Below are 17,573 nucleotides of genomic sequence, written 5' to 3'. Positions count from 1 at the left end.
AAGCTTAGTCATCTCCAGTACTGGGATTATAGTGTCAAAGTAAAAATTGCACTGGGCACAGCTAAACAGGCAAAGATGACTTTATTCAAGACTACTGCCCTCGGGGAGAGAGAACTGGCTCAATGCTGCTGAAACAAAGGGAGAGAAAGGTTTTAAATGCTGGGCACGCTAGTAGAAAAGTACTGGAGGACTTAGAAGGAAGGTAGGGTTTTGAGATGGAACACATTGAGTTATTCCTCAATTTTTCAAATATTTTCTTCCGTGATTAGCCCACCTGTATTTGCTTCTATTTGGCACCCATTAAAGATAGTCTCCAGCTTTGCAAGATCAGGATGCTGTCTTCCCTGAGGATGATATAAAAGGATGGCAAGGAGGTCCTTGAGAAGCCATTCCTGGGTTGTAAAACTAGTAAGAAGCTATTAAAAAATTTGTATTTCAAAGAGAGGCCTAATGTTGAATCATTTTCTAAAGTAAACGCTCTAAGAAAAGCAAAGTCAGGTAGAATAAGAAAGATAGCGACCTAAATTTAGTAAAAGTGAGGGAAACATTACAGTCAGCTTGGCCAAAGAAGCAGCATTGTTGACACAGGGTTGCCTGGGGATCAGATTTGATGAGGTCCCTTAGAGTGCTTTGTAGCTACAGATGGCGTGTGAGTGCAGGCCTAGAGCAGGCATTGTGCTCCTCTGTGCTGTTCTAGACACTTCATGATCCTACTTCATGATTATATACATCTTTACTACAATGAAAAATATTGACCAGCGACTTTCAGTATCATAATAAATCCTTTTGTCTTTTCTTTTTATGTATATGGAAGTTTTCAACTTAAAAGTCTTTTCAAAGGTGATGTCATTTTTTAAGAATATATGTGCTGAAGCACACTTATAATCTGATTAAATAAATAATATTATCTAAGGTTCTAAGAGAAATTTAGGGACACAGAAAGGGAATGTAAATCAACTTTAAAGCATTTTATGCAATATTTATAGATAAGTCATCTGTCATCATGTTTGCAGAAGTAAATAAATATCAAGAATTAGCTTTGGAATATTAAAAAAATAGTTTTCACCAAGAAATATTTCTCCTGAGAGACTTTATCATGAAGGAGTAGGAAGGTTTGTACTGTGAGTCAATAGTTTTCAGGAAGTCAGACTTGTTGGCAAATTCCTGCAATCCTAGTGGCTTGAGCGGCTAAGGCAGTAGGATTGCAAGTTCAGAGCCAGCCTCAGCAACTTAGTGACACCATAAGCAACTTAGTGAGACTCTGTCCCAAAATAAAAAAGGCTGGGGTTATGACTCAGTGGTTAAGCACCCCTGAGTTCAAACCTTGGTATAAAAATGGTGATGATGATGATGATTATGGTGGTGGTGGTGGTGATGATGTTGTTCAATGAAAGAGCCAGAGGCCTAATGTTGAATCATTAAGACTCCTATCATCAGGAGAGTTACTTAAGTCCCTGAGAAAAGTTTGCTAATGGATGTAATACAAAAACAAAACAAGACAAACAAGAACAACAACATAAAAGAAACTAGGCAACCTTTGAAACTGTGTTAATATACTGAGGCCTTTGACCCCAGCATTGCATGGGAAGGGCTTAGATAGTAGGTGAGCCCCTCTAGAGAGGTAATAGGTAATAAAGGAATGGTCATTGGGAATTGCTGTATGATTGGAACTGTGCTGCTCAGCTGACCATGGGGGTTTATTCTGAGTGGGATAGCAACCAGGGATTTTGAGAAAGGAAGTGACTTAACTGGGTTTACAACTTCAAAGGATAAATATGAATATTACCTGGAGAGTAGCTTACATGGGGGCAGGTGTGAAAAGAAGGAGATCATGTGGAGATTATTTCATGATTCTAAGTAAGAGGTAAGAGTAGTGGACTAGAATGATGTGGCAGAAGAGAGAAGTAGTCAGATTCTGACTTATCTTCTCATTTAAAGCTGACCACAGTGCTAACAAATTTATATGTTGGGTATGTAAGAAAGAGAGATGTTGAAGAAGTCACAAAGGATTTTAGTTTGAGTAACTGGGTGAATTGTGGTGTCATATACTGCCCTGGGCAAGGCTGTGGGAGATGTCACTTTTGTGGGGAGTATCAAGAATGCATTTTTGGACAATTGGAGAATTCAGTTGTGAGTCACCATATAGCTGTATTCAAGGTCATGGGAGTAAATGAAATCATTTAGGGAATGAATACAGACAGAGAAGAGAAGGGGGCAGAGGATCAGCAAGAGGAAGAGGAGCAAGAGGCAGAGGATCAGCCAAGGAAATAGGAAGCACTGATCAGTGATGCAGGAGGAAAACCAGGAGAGTATGGCATCCCGAGGGGTGGAAGCATTTCAAGAAGGGAGTGTTCAGTTGTGTCATTGTTGTCAAGAGGTCAGAAAAGTTGAGGCTTATGACTAGACTGTTGAATTTGCTATATGGACGTTACTAAAGGCCTTGATAACGGTGCTTCTGGTAGGATGGTACAAAAGCTGGATTGGAAGAGATACATGGGAAGAGTAGGAGATGAAATGGTAACTGAGTATAAATGTTTCTCCTAAGGATATAAAGGGGAGCAGAGAAATGGAGCAGTAGGATAGGGATGACGTAGGATGAGAGTAGATTTTTCTTAAAGGTGGGGGTGTTGTAGCAGTTTTATCATGATGAAAATGAGGTAAAAAGAAAAAAAATGGGAGATTTGAGAGTCATTTGTAGGAAAATGAGTAGATAAGAGGGCATTAGCTTCAGTTAGGAAACAAAAGTTTCACCTTGATAAGAGGATGGACAGTTAAACTTTTATGTGAGTACAGAAACAGCTAGAATGTGTATTTTGGGGAAGAGGTTGGTACAGAAACAGCTAGAATATGTATTTTGGAGAAATACATGGAATATGTATTTTGAGAAAAATTATCAGACTACTTATATTGAATTCAACTCAACTAAAATAGAGACATAATATCTTTGCTTTTGGATTTATCTTTAGCTTCTGTTTTGTGGCAACATTGCCTTGGAATTTCTGTTTTAATCCAACCTTTATTCACTTTAACCTAAGCTGTCTTTATGATCTTGTGCATTTTCTCACTGCAGTTCCTAGTCCCACTAAGATACTTCCCTGAGCTCCTATGTGAGTTCTGCCCTAATCACACTTGGATAAGATGATTTTTATAAATATGAGCCCTCCTGCCTGGAGATCCCTTTTCTGGGCTCTACTATTTTTATGACTGGCAGCTGAGGTGATGAACCAAATCCAAAACAGGTAGACTTTACAGGCTGGCATGTCACCTGTCAACACTGCATAATGTTGTGGCACATCCCTGACAGCACTGGTAAATTATTTCAGCTTTTGTTTTTTTCAATGATAAGAAAATCCTAGGCAATGTTGGGAGGTGAGTGCTGATCAGGCCCTCCATGGGTTATCAGCCCTGTTTGCTTTAAAAAATTTTTTAAAAATCTTTCCTTGAATAAAGTGCTAGGGATTGATTACAGTTAGCTTCATATAATAAACTTGGATATTACTCTATTATCTGACTTAAGATATAGAAGACTTATTTCCTCATCTAATTAAGCACCTGTGTAGATATGTTTTTTTTTAATTTTTTTATTGTTGGTTGTTCAAAACATTACAAATTTCTTGACATATCATAGTCCACACTTTGATTCAAGTGGGTTATGAACTCCCACCTTCACCCCATACACAGATTGCAGAATCATATCAGTTACACATCCATTGATTTACATATTGCCATACTAGTGTCTGTTGTGCTCCGCTGCCTTTCCCATCCTCCACCATCCCCCCTCCCCTCCTCTCCCCTCCCCTGTGGCATTTAGATATGTTTTGAATATATGTATATGTGTATAATTTTATGTTAGGTATATCTGTGCAGTATCTGATAGTAAAATCAAAGAATAAAAGCAAGCAACTGTGGTGAGCAGAATCATGGTCCCCTACATGTTCACATCTCAAATTTCAATACTCATGAAAATGTTATCTTTTATTCAGAAGATGTTGTGCAGATGTGATTAATTTAAGGATATTGAGATGGAATCATTTTGAACTATCTGGATGTTCCAGTGTAGTCACAGGTTCTTTAAAGAAGAAAGCAGGAGTGTGAATCAGGGAAGGGTTTTTTGATGATGATGATGATGCAAGCAGAGATCAGAGTGAGGTGCCCAGGAGACAAGAGATCAAAAGAAGCTTCTAGACTCTGGAAAAGAGACGGGATGGATTCTCCCTTAGAGCTTTCAGAAGGAGCAAAGCCCTACTGACACCTTGATTTAGCTCCATAAGACCTCTTTCAGACTTCTGACCTCTAGAACTATAAAATAATAAGTTTGTGTTGTTTAAAGCCACTATGTTTGGGTTAATTTGTTATAGCACCAATAAGAAACTGAGATATCAACCCAAATCCTGTTTTCCCCTAAGTCTGACTTTTTTCTTAAATTCTCCCCACCCCTCCCCCATTTATCTCTCTCTGCAGGAGATGTGAGATTGGGTGGCCAAGCAGGAAGAGAAAGCAAGCCTGTGAGCCAGAACAGCTGAGGGTCATTAGAGTGTGTCCAGGGCCAGCAACCAGCTGGAGTGGGAAGGTGTGGGTGGAGCCTCTGGCTGGCTCTTGAAGCCATCTGGACCAAGGAAACTTGGATGGAACAGTTTGCAGGGAATTCTGCTTTGTTTGGATTTGGTTCTGTACAATCCCCCTCAATAAGCAATTTGAATCTCTTTCACACATTATAACCAAGCCAAGTCAATTGGAGCTTTAAATAGTAAATTATTCCACTCTGGAGAAATACTAATTTTCATAAGGAAAGTGCATTCAACCAAAATTTTAAGAGTGATTTCCAATCCTTCCATTTCTTTCTCACTTCTCTTTCAATCCACTAACTTCTATAGTGCAGTGTCTGAGCATATTAATATTTATTCTTTTACTATGACAAAAGGAAAGATGGGGAAAATATTTACATAGTCTGCTAGGTAATTCAGGGTGGTACTACTAAAGACATTATACTGATAGGACATTGATTGTTAAAGAAGGCCATATGTGGAAACACAAATAGGACTAGTTTAAGATTTTGTAAGAGTTTATATTTTAAAAGTGCTTGTTTCTGTTTTCTGTCATTATTGGTCATTCTTCATGAAGTACTTTATTAAAAAAAAAAAAAGCCCTAGCTAGTAATTGGGCAAATCTGGGGCTGTATTGCTGTTTACAGAGTTGCTTTGCTTTTATGGTCTTCAGTTCCTTCATCCAGGAAATGAGATGATAATGCCTGGTAAGCACTAGTTTCTCTCTCAGCCTGAGTTTTTTGATTCCATGAAGTCTATCATATTTATAAGATACAAAGATGAGATAGATGAGGCCATAGAATACTGGAAATGATTTTCCATATCAATGGTATTAAGAAGTGAGTTGGGGAGAATGACAGCACAGTGCTATCAGCAGACAAAACAGTGGGTTGGTCAATAGATGATACCCAGTGGTTCAGTACCCCCTTTCCCTTGCCCTCTTCAAATGTGCCTCTGAGTAGGCTAGAGATACCAGAGATCCTAGCTTCCACAAAGAAGTGATAGTCAGGAGAGGTGGGGAATTGAAAAAATTATATGACTTGTTAAAGTATAAAGTACATTTGGGAGAAGGTTAGTAGGAAATGAATTTGATAGGTAGGACAGAGAGAATGGAAGGAAGAGCACATATATCAGACCATTGTGATAATATTGGCTTTTAGTTGGTGTGAGTTTCAGACCCACTCATACAGAGAAGTGACGTGATCTAAATTATTTTTTAAAAGAAATTATTCTGGCTTCTGGGTTGAGAATAGATTTTTTTAGGGTGACAAGAGCAAAGGCAGGGAGAACAGCCAGGAAGTTCCTGCAGTACTCCAGGAGTGAGGCAATGGCCATCAGGGTCAGTGTGGTGGCACCGAGGTGAAGAGTACTGCTCCTGTCCCTGGGGTGTTTTGAAGTGAGAGTCCACAATATTTGCCGCTATGTTGGATATAGTTTGGAGAGGAAGAGGGAAGTCAGGGAAAGCTAATGGGGTGTGGGAGAATGGGGAAGCCATAACTAGGTGAGGGAGTTATGAGTGGTTGGGAATGTGTTGAATCGATATATTAGACATTCTAGTAGAAATTTTGAGTGGGCAACTGAATAGAGGAAGTCTGACATTCAGGGTGAGATCCCTTTCTTGCAAAGTGTCTTTTCTTGTCCTTTGTCTGTTTTTTGCACTGACTATTGAGTTTTTCTATAAACCAGTAAGAGCTTTTTTAATGCTTTGAGAAAATTAATACTATATTATATGTTGTATGTATTTTTTTGACTATTCAGTGGCTTATAGTTTTGTTTTAAGTTTTAGAAATGAAAAATTCCCAGAATCAAATATTTTCTGTTTTTGTTTCTTCTAGTGTTATTTTTTGGAACATTATGTACTATACTATATGTTCATTTACTTTAATTTAACTGTATTATGATTTTAATGACTTTTAATTTTTTTATTGGGAATTTATTTTAATATTTGGGGTGACATAAAGATCCCAAAAGACTTGGGGAATTTGGAAAACAGGCTATTCTAACATAGTGAAATCTAACCACAGTAAATATGTGGCTCCTACTTGTCCATGAGCTATTATTTAACTAAGGTGAAAATGGAATCCACATATGTAATGGGGTTGCCTAAAAGGCAGATGCAGGTTTTGGCACAGGTAGTAGACATGTGACATGTACATTGAGAAGGATGACAGTCTTGCCTCTGGCACACTGGATTTGATTCAGAATTCTACAGAGACATGCAGGAACTGACATTATTCAGAAGAGAGTAACTGGGAGAGTTCAAGAGTTCAGAAGACAGTCTGTGAGGGAAGAGTTCTTGTGCTTCAGGTGTTAGTCCAAACAAAAGATGCTATTTCCAAATGTTCAGGAAATCATGTAGAGAATAAGAGGAAAGTGAAGTAAACCAGCCCTGAGGTGTGCAGAGTGATTAATAGTAAAATTGACAGACTGAGTGATTAATAGTAAATATAGGACCTATGAGACAAGCTCTTCATGTCTTCCTGCTTTCAGAGCCTTAACTTAGTAAGGTGCCAACTGTGGGCCCAACAGTTTAAGGGCTATAGAGAGTTGGGAGCTGAGTGCCATAAAGATTAAAGAACTGGAAGATGAGATACATCAAGATGAAGGCCAAAGGGACAGAACTGGAAGATGAGATACATCAAGATGAAGGCCAAAGGGATGGCTATTATTTAATTTGAAGATTATAAGAGGCAGTGTAATCATGAAATGTATGAAACATCCTTCTAAAGAGAAGAGTGTCTGCCTGAACCTCCTTCATTTCAATCTAGTTTCCTTAGCAGAAAGATCTATTGTCTCATTTTCTTCCATTGCCATTTAACTCTCTTCCTATTTCCCTCCCTCTCCCTCCTTTTCCTCTTTCCTTTCTTTCCTCTTTTTCTTCCCTTTCCTTTCTCCCTCTCCCTCATCTCTCTCTCTCCTTTCATCCCTCTCTCCTCATGAGTCTCACTGATAAACTAAAAGATGGACCATTTTCCTTGAATGAATTATTCTATAGTATACTAGGGCAGTTTATTTCCATTTTCTGCAATAAAATATTATTTAAAACTTGTGTCTTCACCCAATACAGTGGAGCTCACCTGTAATCCTAGCTACTCAGGAGGCTGAGTCAGGAGGACTGCAATTCCAGGTCACCTGGGCAACTGAGAACTTTTCTCAAAATGAAAAGGGCTGGGGCTGTGTAGCTCAGGGGTAGAGTGCCCTGAGTTCAGTCCCCACTACCAAAGGGAAGAAAATTCCCCCCAAACCAATCTTAGGTCTTCTTAAGGCTTTGGGCAAAGCTTACCTGACTAGCTAATTCATTCTTTTCCTCACTTTCCTTCTATAGAAATCATGTAGCTATTTCCCTGTTTGTTTCCCAGGTTGATTGCTTACATTTTACATATCATTTGTAGTATATATAATATGATAATGTATGTACACCTTATATATACACATTACTGCCATTTGTATATTAAGCTCTTCAAGAAATTCTTCAGTGACACAAGTAGCATATATGATGTTAAAGATAAGTGCTTATGTTGTGTCATCTTTTGATTGATACCTGCCTGACTGCAGGGCTATGGCATAACTATTTCTACCATTACAACACTCAGTAGTGACAACTGGTTGGACTCAATAGTCATTTGTTTGTTTGCTTTCTTATTCATTCATTTATTCATATACCCTGTATGTATTGGTATTTACTGTGTTCCTGGCACTCTTGTAGGCTAAGGGAATAGAGTGGTAAGCAAAACAAACAAATAAAAACCTCTTACATTTTGAAGCTCACATTCCATTGTGCAGAAACAGAAAATAAACACACACACACACACACACACACACACACACACACACACACACACAGAGTCATATGGTGTTGAATTCTGTGGGAAAAGACATCATAGGGCAGTAAGAGGTGGAGTGTGTGTTGAGTACTGAAACCTCCCTTTCAATATGAAAAATTCAGGTTGTAAAATAAGAATTATTAAAAATGGTATTAGCTACCTTAAAAAGGGTTGTGCATTCTTGGCCAGGCATAGTGGTGCATATCTGTAATTCCAGCTACTTGGGAGGCTGAGGCAGGATGATCAAAGGTGTGAGGCCAGTCTGGAAAACTTATCAAGACTAAAAAGAAAATAAAAAGGGTTGGGGATATAGCTCAGTTGTAGAACACTTGGCTAGTATGTGCGAGGTCCTGGATTCGATCCTTTGTACAGAGAGGGGAAATCAAGGTTGTGCATTCTTCTTTTTAAGGAAGCTTATTATAACTTTAAGTGTAACCTTACTTAGAGAATGAAGCACTTCAATAAAGTTTAATTAATTCTGCAGGTCTAAGAACTTAGCTTTCTCTACAGAGATTATTTCTCAAAGATAGACAGTGCTTTTCATTTCAAGGCAAATTGTTATTCATCATTCATACACCTTTCCTTAGGGAAGGCAGAATAAGATTTCGAAATTTCCTTTGTAGCAAATGCAGTTTGCTTTAATTTGAAGTAGAACTTCTATTTAGTTCACAACAGTATATAGCCTCTCACTGTCAAATATATTTTTATGTTAGTCTATGAAGTATTTTTGTTTTTGTGCTACTTTAAACTTTGCCACCAATTCAACTATATTTTCCTCCAGAGTGCCTCTCTTCATCAGTGGTATCATCAGCAGTGAAGTGGCAGGGGCTAGAGACCTGGGCATCATTTCACAACTGCAGAATCTCTACCTCCCTCAACCTGTCATCATCTTAGAACCCATACAACTGAGTTGCCTCATGTTGAGCCTCCTACTCTTTCTTCCCTGCAGGAGACTCCCATCTGGTGTCCATGGCTATCCCTTGTCCCCTGTGATCTCCTCCACAGTGTAGCAAGGGATCTTTTCAGAGCTCAGTCTGATTGTGTGACCCTCCTTCGTTAAATGACTTTAGCGGCTTGGATAAAGATCATAGTCCTTAAAACTCACAAGCCGCACAGGTAACCTCCACTCTATTATTTCAGACTTCCTTAGCTTGCTGTCTTTCTAGCTCTGTGGACCTGGTTTATCCTATCTTGCCACATGGTATGTTGAAGGGCATCCTCTTGTGAATTGTTCTTCATTTTCTATTCCTTTGAGCTTGTTTATTAGCAAAGCTTCCTCTTACTGCTTATGCTTTACCTCCCATTGCATCACAGTTTTCCTTAAAACTTAGCTCAGGTATAATTGTTACATATATTCATTTGTTTGTTTGCTTACATATTCATTCATTTACTCATATACTCTGTATGTATTGGTCTGTTATTTAATTTGAGTAATTAGTTAAATCATATCAAACACTTATCTAATAATTGAGTTAGGTAACAAAGAAATTAGTTTTTATGTTAGTTTTACTTGGAAAGACAAAGATTTTTGAATTTTCTTGGAGTTCCATTGCACAGAGCTAGGAACTTTGCCAGACTAGAAAACCCACAGAGGACATTAAAAGTACACACTTGATTTTTGTTACCTAGTTTCCCTGACTCCCTACCAAAGAGTATCTGTTGGAATTTTGGAAAAATTTGAAGAAAATTATGTAATAAAAGAAGCTTGAAATCACATTCTTTCATTTTTAAAAGAAGGGTGAGATCAAAATAATTTATCTGGAATTTGTTCTCATTTTAAGTTTATAATATTAAAGGAAAATGATTTATCCTCCTCACTGCTTTGAAAATTTAGTTTAAGTAGATATTGTGTGTAATGATTAGAATTAGGCTTAGAAAAAATGGTGACCCTGGCACATTTGAAGATTTTGTTTTCTTTAATATCTATTTCAATGCTATATATATTTTCTGGAGCAATGCAACTATGAATCATGGAAGAAAATTAAATTGATTCTGTATCCTTAAACCCTACAATTTGGCAGTGAGAATTTTTTTCCCCTAAAATATGACTCATTTACAAAGAGACCGAACATGGAAAAGACCTAAGTGCTGTCAGAAATCTTGTGGGTGGGGGTGGGGGTGGGGTGGGTATTTGGATCTGCTAATAATTACAAAATTGTAAAATTAATATCAGAATATGATAGGAAAGATGCGGTTGTAAATGAAACACAGACACTCATGTTTAAAAAAAAATCTCAGAATATAGAAAAAGCTTATGATTTTTCCTATTTTAGGGTACTTTTCTTGTTTTAGTATACCCTAGTATGAGTCAACCAATGTTTTATTCCTTGCTCCTCTTGGAAATTGTTGTGCACTTCCCTGCTAACCTTTATTTTCCTGATTTTTCGCCCAAAATGTGTCTCTCTGAATTTTGTCCAGTTTCTGTTGGAGTTTTGCCTTGGGATCACCCAGGTTGGATGTGGTTATGGTTTTCTTTATTTTGTTACTAAGCATGTTTCCTCTCACTTCTAAAATAATCTTTGAATTTCTTTCTGCAGCTAAGATTTCAGAGATGCATCTCATTGTGAGTTTAAAGAAGACATATCCCACAACACTCTCATATTGTGGGAAATGCTTATTATTCTTACATTGCATTTCCTCCCCAAACAGATAAGCAGTTGTCATGAAACACACTGAGACCATGTTTGTATGTTCAGCATAGTCCAGTGTAAATGTGGAAAGGGCTTAAATCAGAATGAGGATGATGGGACCTTTGGTTCCCAGTGCACTAAAGATGGCTATTAAACTTATAGAGTAACATTCTGCAAAACAATGTGTTCTTGTGGTTTTGGACTTTAGTCATTGAGTCTGAAGAAAAGAAATACTCACTGATTGAATTCTTAACATCTGCCAGACATCTTCACCTGTGACTGCACTTTACTTGTTTTCAAAAGTGAAGTGGGTATTATTATTGTATCTTGTGGTATAAAACTAAGCCTTTGGTAGGCCAAGTGGCTTAGCCAAAAATCCCATAGAAAGTAAAGGGAGGAGCAAAAATTCAGCCCAAGGTCTTTTCCAATTTCAAAATTCATTGTCTTTCCACTTCACTGTGTTGCCTCCCAGGATTTGGGGGATTTGATGACTCTGCCTGAGGTCACATGATGAGTCAGAGGTAAGCTGGGAATAAGTTTGGGGCATCTCCACATTTTTTAAATCCCATTATAAAAGGATGCATCCTCTATATCAAATACATCCAATCAACCTCCTCAAAGAGGGGAGACAGAATAGCAGCTTTGGCTCTATAATAAAATATTAATTTTCTTAAAAGTCATAAAGCAGATATGACATTTGATTTAACTTTTGGAAAAATAGTTCATTAAATGTGAACTTTGCAGATGACCAACCATTTTGATCAATAGCCAATTTCCTTGGTAACTTTCTTTTGAGGAATTTTATGAACATTCCTTTCCTCTGGGCATTCACAATTGTAAACAGTTTAAAAAGAATCTGGAAAAATGGACCTCTGTGAATCTGATGAGTCATTCTAGAATGGTCAGATCTGATCCCCTCTGAAGCATTTTCTGATAAAGGTTGTTCCCACTGTCTCTGCCAGGTTACTAACTCTATAACTTCAGGCAAGTTACTTAACTTTCTGTGCCTTCATTTCCTAATCTGAAAATGGGTATACTGTAAAATCTACATTAAAGAATGGTTTTGAGTATTGATAGATAGAAAGTATTCTGTGTGGAAATGATAAATATGATATAAATAATTGCTGTTTTCTCCCTGCCCCCCCATTACAAGAGCCTGTTGTAAATCATGTTGGATTATCCAGAGAACACATAAAGGTCTTTAAAGGAAAGGAAAGTCATTCTAAGTGGTGGCATTTATAAATAATCTAATTCTGCTCATTGATAGCAGTGACAGAGTTGAAATTTATTTTCAGTTATATCTTATTCCAAAGTGGTGGAAGGAAGGAAATTCAGAGAGAAAAGAGGGATAGAGAGGTCTGAGAAAGCTCTAGGAATGTGGACTTTATTCTTTCTTTTGACTGATCTTTAGAACATGAACTACAGTGTATTACTAAATTTTATACTGTAAACTACACAAACGTAACACAAAGAGATTTTACGTGCTTGCGTGTAGCGTGGATAACCATAAGATAATTTTTTCCAATGTTTGATCAACAAAAATATACCTAAGAATGTGTTCAGTGCTGTAAATACAGAGATGAGTTGGACTTAGTTCATCATCTCAAGGGGATACATAATCCCTGACACTGAAACACTGCCAGTCCAAAGAGCAGATGGTGGGCTTGAAAATTGCTGGTTGCCTTGTATAGAGTATGGAAAAGTTGATTATGAGGCCAATTATTGTCTGGTGAAGTGAAATATTTGAGGATTGGACAAAGGGACTTGAGAAAATTTTGAATTTGAGAAATCATGGAGAAAACATAATAATGTGAAGTATTGAATATGGTATGAAGGAGAAGATGGTGGTTGCTAATAAAAAGTCTAACAATAAAAAATGTTTACTATTACTAATTTTTACTATTTATACTATTAGAATAGTCACTTCTATTCTGGAAGTGACTGAAAAAGCAGTTTATAAGACAGGAAATGTAAATCTGTGTAAAGGGAGAAAAACAATAATCTAAGATTGAATTTTCCAAGATGACCATTATTATTATTGTTACAGCCAGCAAAGACTATTAGAAGGGATATTTGAAAATATGAGTAGAAAAGCCGGGAATTATAATGTCTCTAAAATTATAGTTAAGATTGTACTGACAAGTGAGTGGGTGACTGTGAAGGCTAGAATATACACACATGAATACCACATGGAATTGAAGCTTTTGGATTTAAGAATGGAGATGTGCTTGGAAACTGAATGAGATATCTGTTAATACTATTGACCATGGCTACTTGTATCCCAACAGAGAAGAAAAAGACAGAAGTTGACAGAGTACTAAATGTCTTTATAGGTGCTAAGTGGTCCAAATTAACCTGATGTTGGCCCCAGGAAACCTAAATAAATATTCAGGGTTTTAAAGATTGTGAAGACATTAGTTCCCCAGTGCTGAGTGAAGATGAATAATTTGCTTCTGTCTGAAAGAGTAGTGCTATTTTACCAATGGTCCAGTTTTTGGAGGGACATGTAAGAAGCAGTGGAGTTAAAAGTGACTCCCCTCTTCTCCCACCCTTAGCAGACAACTGCTTTGGGTATTGAGGGGGAACATTTTACAGCCACATTCCTGGGTTTAACAGTGGCTTTATAAACTGAGTAATCCAAAAGTAGTTCTAGACTTAATGTAAAGAATAACATTCATCAAGATTTACTTAATTCCGAGGATTAATAGATTATCATTAATCAGGCAATTTCAAAAATGTTTTACATGTGTCTAATCCTCTAACATTCTTAGGTGTTTTTCTCTTAAATGTGTTGAATGTGCTTCTAATGTGCAGAATGTTTCTTTAGGAGCTCTGTATTTGTAGAACATTGACTCAGTGTTTCCATGCCAAAATCTTCCTTTGAATTAAAGAATCTGTGGATTTTTTTTATTAATCTAGAGAAACTTAAAACCTTTTTCTATATGTTTTTCAAAGGATTTCATTAAGATTAGAGGGTATGCATGCTTTATTAAGTATTTTACGCTTTGCTATATAAGTTTTAAGTATGAGAAACTTGAGAAAAGAATGAATACTAAATGGAAAGCTATTCTTTGTAAATATGATGAAATATCAATTATTTGTTTCTTTTTCTTTAGGGATATCAGGGAATCTCAGGATCACCAGGTGTTCCAGGACCTCCAGGAATGCAAGTATGTGATCCATTTGTACACAGTTTATAAATCTCACTTTTAGTGAACCAAAGACATGATTAACAGAATTTAATTTTGTGGTTAATTTAGGGCTCTCAAGGACTACCAGGTTACAAAGGAGAACCAGGGAGAGATGGCCAAAAGGTAAATACACATAAATAAAAATGGAGTCAGTAGTTTTGTCATTCAAAATTGAAAAAGAATTACCTATAGTGGCTCCACGTGTAGTGTTGGTGAATTTGTCAGTGGCCATTGGCCAGTAGAGCTCACAGAGGCTTTTATCACTAGATGAATGTCATCAGATGAAGCAAATGTTGGCATTGCCCAGATAGCATGTTCTCTTCCTGTGGTTTAGTTCCCTTTTCAGAGAGGAGTGAAGCACATATCAGTGTAATGTGTTACTGTGTTAGCCTTAGGCAGTCCAATCTTGCATGTCTAGTTCCATTTATCTGGCAAGTGGTCTACTGGCTTAGCCTTACCTGACTTCTCCCATAGGTTATTGATGGGTATACACATTTCAATTACTGCCTCTATTTAAAACTCTGAGATTTGCCATGCTTCCCATTGAAGTACATGTTGTTTAAATCTGTTAGTACCTTCCCATGGGCATAGTCAATGCCTATTGGCCCTGGTAGCTTGTCCATGCTCAAGATACCTATTTGTATTTGTTTGAATTCCTTTGTTGATTGTTAGCTTAATTCCTAGAACACAATCTCATTTTCAGTTTTCAGGGAGGCATTCTGCTATTTGATCCAGATTAAAACCCTATAGTAATCTTCTCATGCCAACTTTGCAAAATGCTTACCTTTGGAAAATAAAGTGCATAGCATGCACATCTCAGAAACACTGATCTAAACTTTACCCATTTTATGTTTTGATGGTTGCATAAAATCACAACTATTTAAAGTGTATCTCTTGAGTCTGATGGATCAACTATTTTCAGGGTATTGGGTTTGGGGCAAGTTATTTAATGTCTTCAAATCTTATTTTCTTTATTGACAAAATGGGAATTTCTTTTTAGGTTTATTGGGAGAATTAAGAAAGTATGGTTACTGGCTTAGGTATTTTTTACTACAAATGATGGTTTTATTGTTCTGTTTTGTTCATCAAGTAACATGATTATAGATGGGATATAGTACAGGTTGCGCTGGCATGGGTTAAAGCAGTAATGAAATCACATAGAAAGATTAGTGACTGAATAAAAAAAAAAAAAAAGATGAAATAGGTAAAGGCAAGTTTATAATATGTAGAGAAGTAGAGTAGGTAAAGCAAAAGCAATAGTTGACCTAATTCCCAAAGCAGAAGTATTAAGTCCTGTTGTCCACAGAGGTGACCCTGGTCATCCATGTGTCCTTTTAGCCCCTGAGCAATCTCTACCAGTTTCATTTGATAGAGGAAACTTTAGAGACAGTATAGAGAAGGACAGACAACAGAAATGGAAAGTGTCTTACATATTCATGCTCTGGGGGCGTCATGAAGCAGCTCAACCTCTTTCAGATGAACAGGGATTCCATTCGGAAGTTGAGGATACATATTCTGAGGAACCCAGTTGCAAGCCACCTCTCCTGTTTCTAGTTGAAAGGATCATTGCTCTCTTTACATTCTCACAAATAATCTGATGGGGATGGGGATGTGCTATTTTACCAACGGTCCAGGGGGATGTGATGTAAAAAAATTATGCATGTATCTGGGTATTTATTATGCATGTATCTGATATTTATGAATGAATGAAAAAAAATGACTTACTTTTTCCTTTAGTGGAGTTTTAGAGATCAAATATATGTATTTATTTGTACATCTTAGAAGGACTTGAGCAAAATTTTTGTAGGAATAAATGTGCCTTATTTAAAAATAAGATAGCAATAATAATTGTACCATAGCATCTTTAACTGCTCTACTGTTTTGGGTCATTGGTCTAACTTAAATACAGATGCATAAATTTTACAAAATCATATGTTCTACTGGAGAAGAGAAGATAAGATGTGTGTTGATGCAGGGGCCTTTGTTTTCAGACCAGTAATGTTTTCATTCAGATTTGCTTGTTTCATAAGTTCATTGTTGAAATTAAACTCTGATTTGATAGACTGAGAATAAAATCATCATGTGCTACTTCCAGGTTTCCTCCTCATGCTCCATGGGGCTTTTGGGAATTCATTATCCAGAGTTAAATAATTTGCTAAGTTAGTTAAAGACTTTCCCTTTTTTGTTCCTTTATAACATGGTTTCTTGATTTTCAGAAATGGAAAGGTTAAAAAGTGTAACCCTGAGACGTCTCTGTCTTGTGGTAATTTAGGAGATGTTTCCTACCAAGGTATTACACTAGTGGCCATTGGGAGGTTGTTCTACATGATACTGTTCTCCATTAGGATATTTTCCCAGAATCATTTCCATTTTGTGGCTTTTCTCTGAAGATTCTCACAGTACAAGTTTCTACTTGGAGATAATTAACATTAGATGTACATTTTTTTATGTCTTTAACTGTTTTTTTTTTCACATATCAGACAATAGAATGTAGATTTTTCAGGAATTTTTCTCCTTGAACTTACAAAGTCAAAAGGAGCACTTATTCAGCAAATGATCTTTAATTGGTAACTTCTTTTATTACAGCTTTAAAGCTGTTTTATTTAAAGCTAAAAGATACTTTAAATACTTTTTCATCCTTAAGGATATGTAACATGTTTAAAGTGTGTGGAGAAATATGTTTGTTAAAACTTATATTAAGCTGTGATGGTTAATTGATACGTATTCATGAGTTTTCAGATTGAGCACAGGCAGACTCAATTTTGGAGAGGCAGGAAGTATTGATAATTTATTTTTATTTTTCGTCTATCCAACAAGCTCATTTCTTTTTTTTTTTCTGGGCTTAATAAATAAAATGTTAATTATATCTAAGGTATTATTATTAAATAAATTATTTTATTTTCTTTGTGAGTGTTTTTAACATCAAAGTCTCCCTTTAAAACTTCACCTTCCTGTTGTCCATGCCAGGGTGTCATGTGATGGGGGACCCTGCCCTCCTCAAGCAGGTCTCCTACTTTGGGTTTCTAACACTGAGATACTGAGTGGTTTTCAAGGTGTTCCTGGTATTTAGTCAGTCATAGTCAAGGAGCTCCCAATGTACATTTGAGAGAATAATAATAAAGAGCCAAGTTAAAGGTTTGTTAGGAGATGGGATGATAAAATTTAGTATATTAGTGATATTAGTTATTGAGTGTTTCTGAAGACAAAAAAATAGTTTCTGAAATTAAAGCTAATAATGGTAAATGAGGGAAAAATAGTCAGAAACAGCTTAGCAAAGTTGCCTCCTTATTTTACTTTCTCACAAAAAGATAGTCTACGTATGGAGCTTTCTGATAGCACCACACTACAGACACTAGGGTGTGTGTGTGTGTGTGTGTGTGTATA

The 17,573-nt window shown here is 36.7% G+C and overlaps 1 protein-coding gene across 2 annotated transcripts in view; it reads left to right on the top strand.

Annotated features, from left to right (window-relative positions):
• Col21a1 (collagen type XXI alpha 1 chain) overlaps positions 1 to 17,573 on the top strand; it is a 180,899-nt gene that overhangs the window by 93,613 nt on the left and 69,713 nt on the right. For both annotated transcript variants that reach the window (XM_058575208.1, XM_058575205.1), the window contains 2 exons: positions 14,115 to 14,168; positions 14,259 to 14,312. In XM_058575208.1, coding sequence (XP_058431191.1) covers positions 14,115 to 14,168; positions 14,259 to 14,312 — 108 coding nt within the window. The remainder of the gene's footprint in view (positions 1 to 14,114; positions 14,169 to 14,258; positions 14,313 to 17,573) is intronic.

The sequence above is a fragment of the Marmota monax genome, unplaced genomic scaffold (assembly GCF_021218885.2).
Source record: "Marmota monax isolate L192 unplaced genomic scaffold, Marmota_monax_Labrador192_F-V1.1 WCK01_AAM20220418_F8-fsc00116, whole genome shotgun sequence".
NCBI lineage: Eukaryota > Metazoa > Chordata > Mammalia > Rodentia > Sciuridae > Marmota > Marmota monax.
Note: the sequence above shows the minus strand (reverse complement) of the source record. Positions and strands in the feature narration are given on the sequence as shown.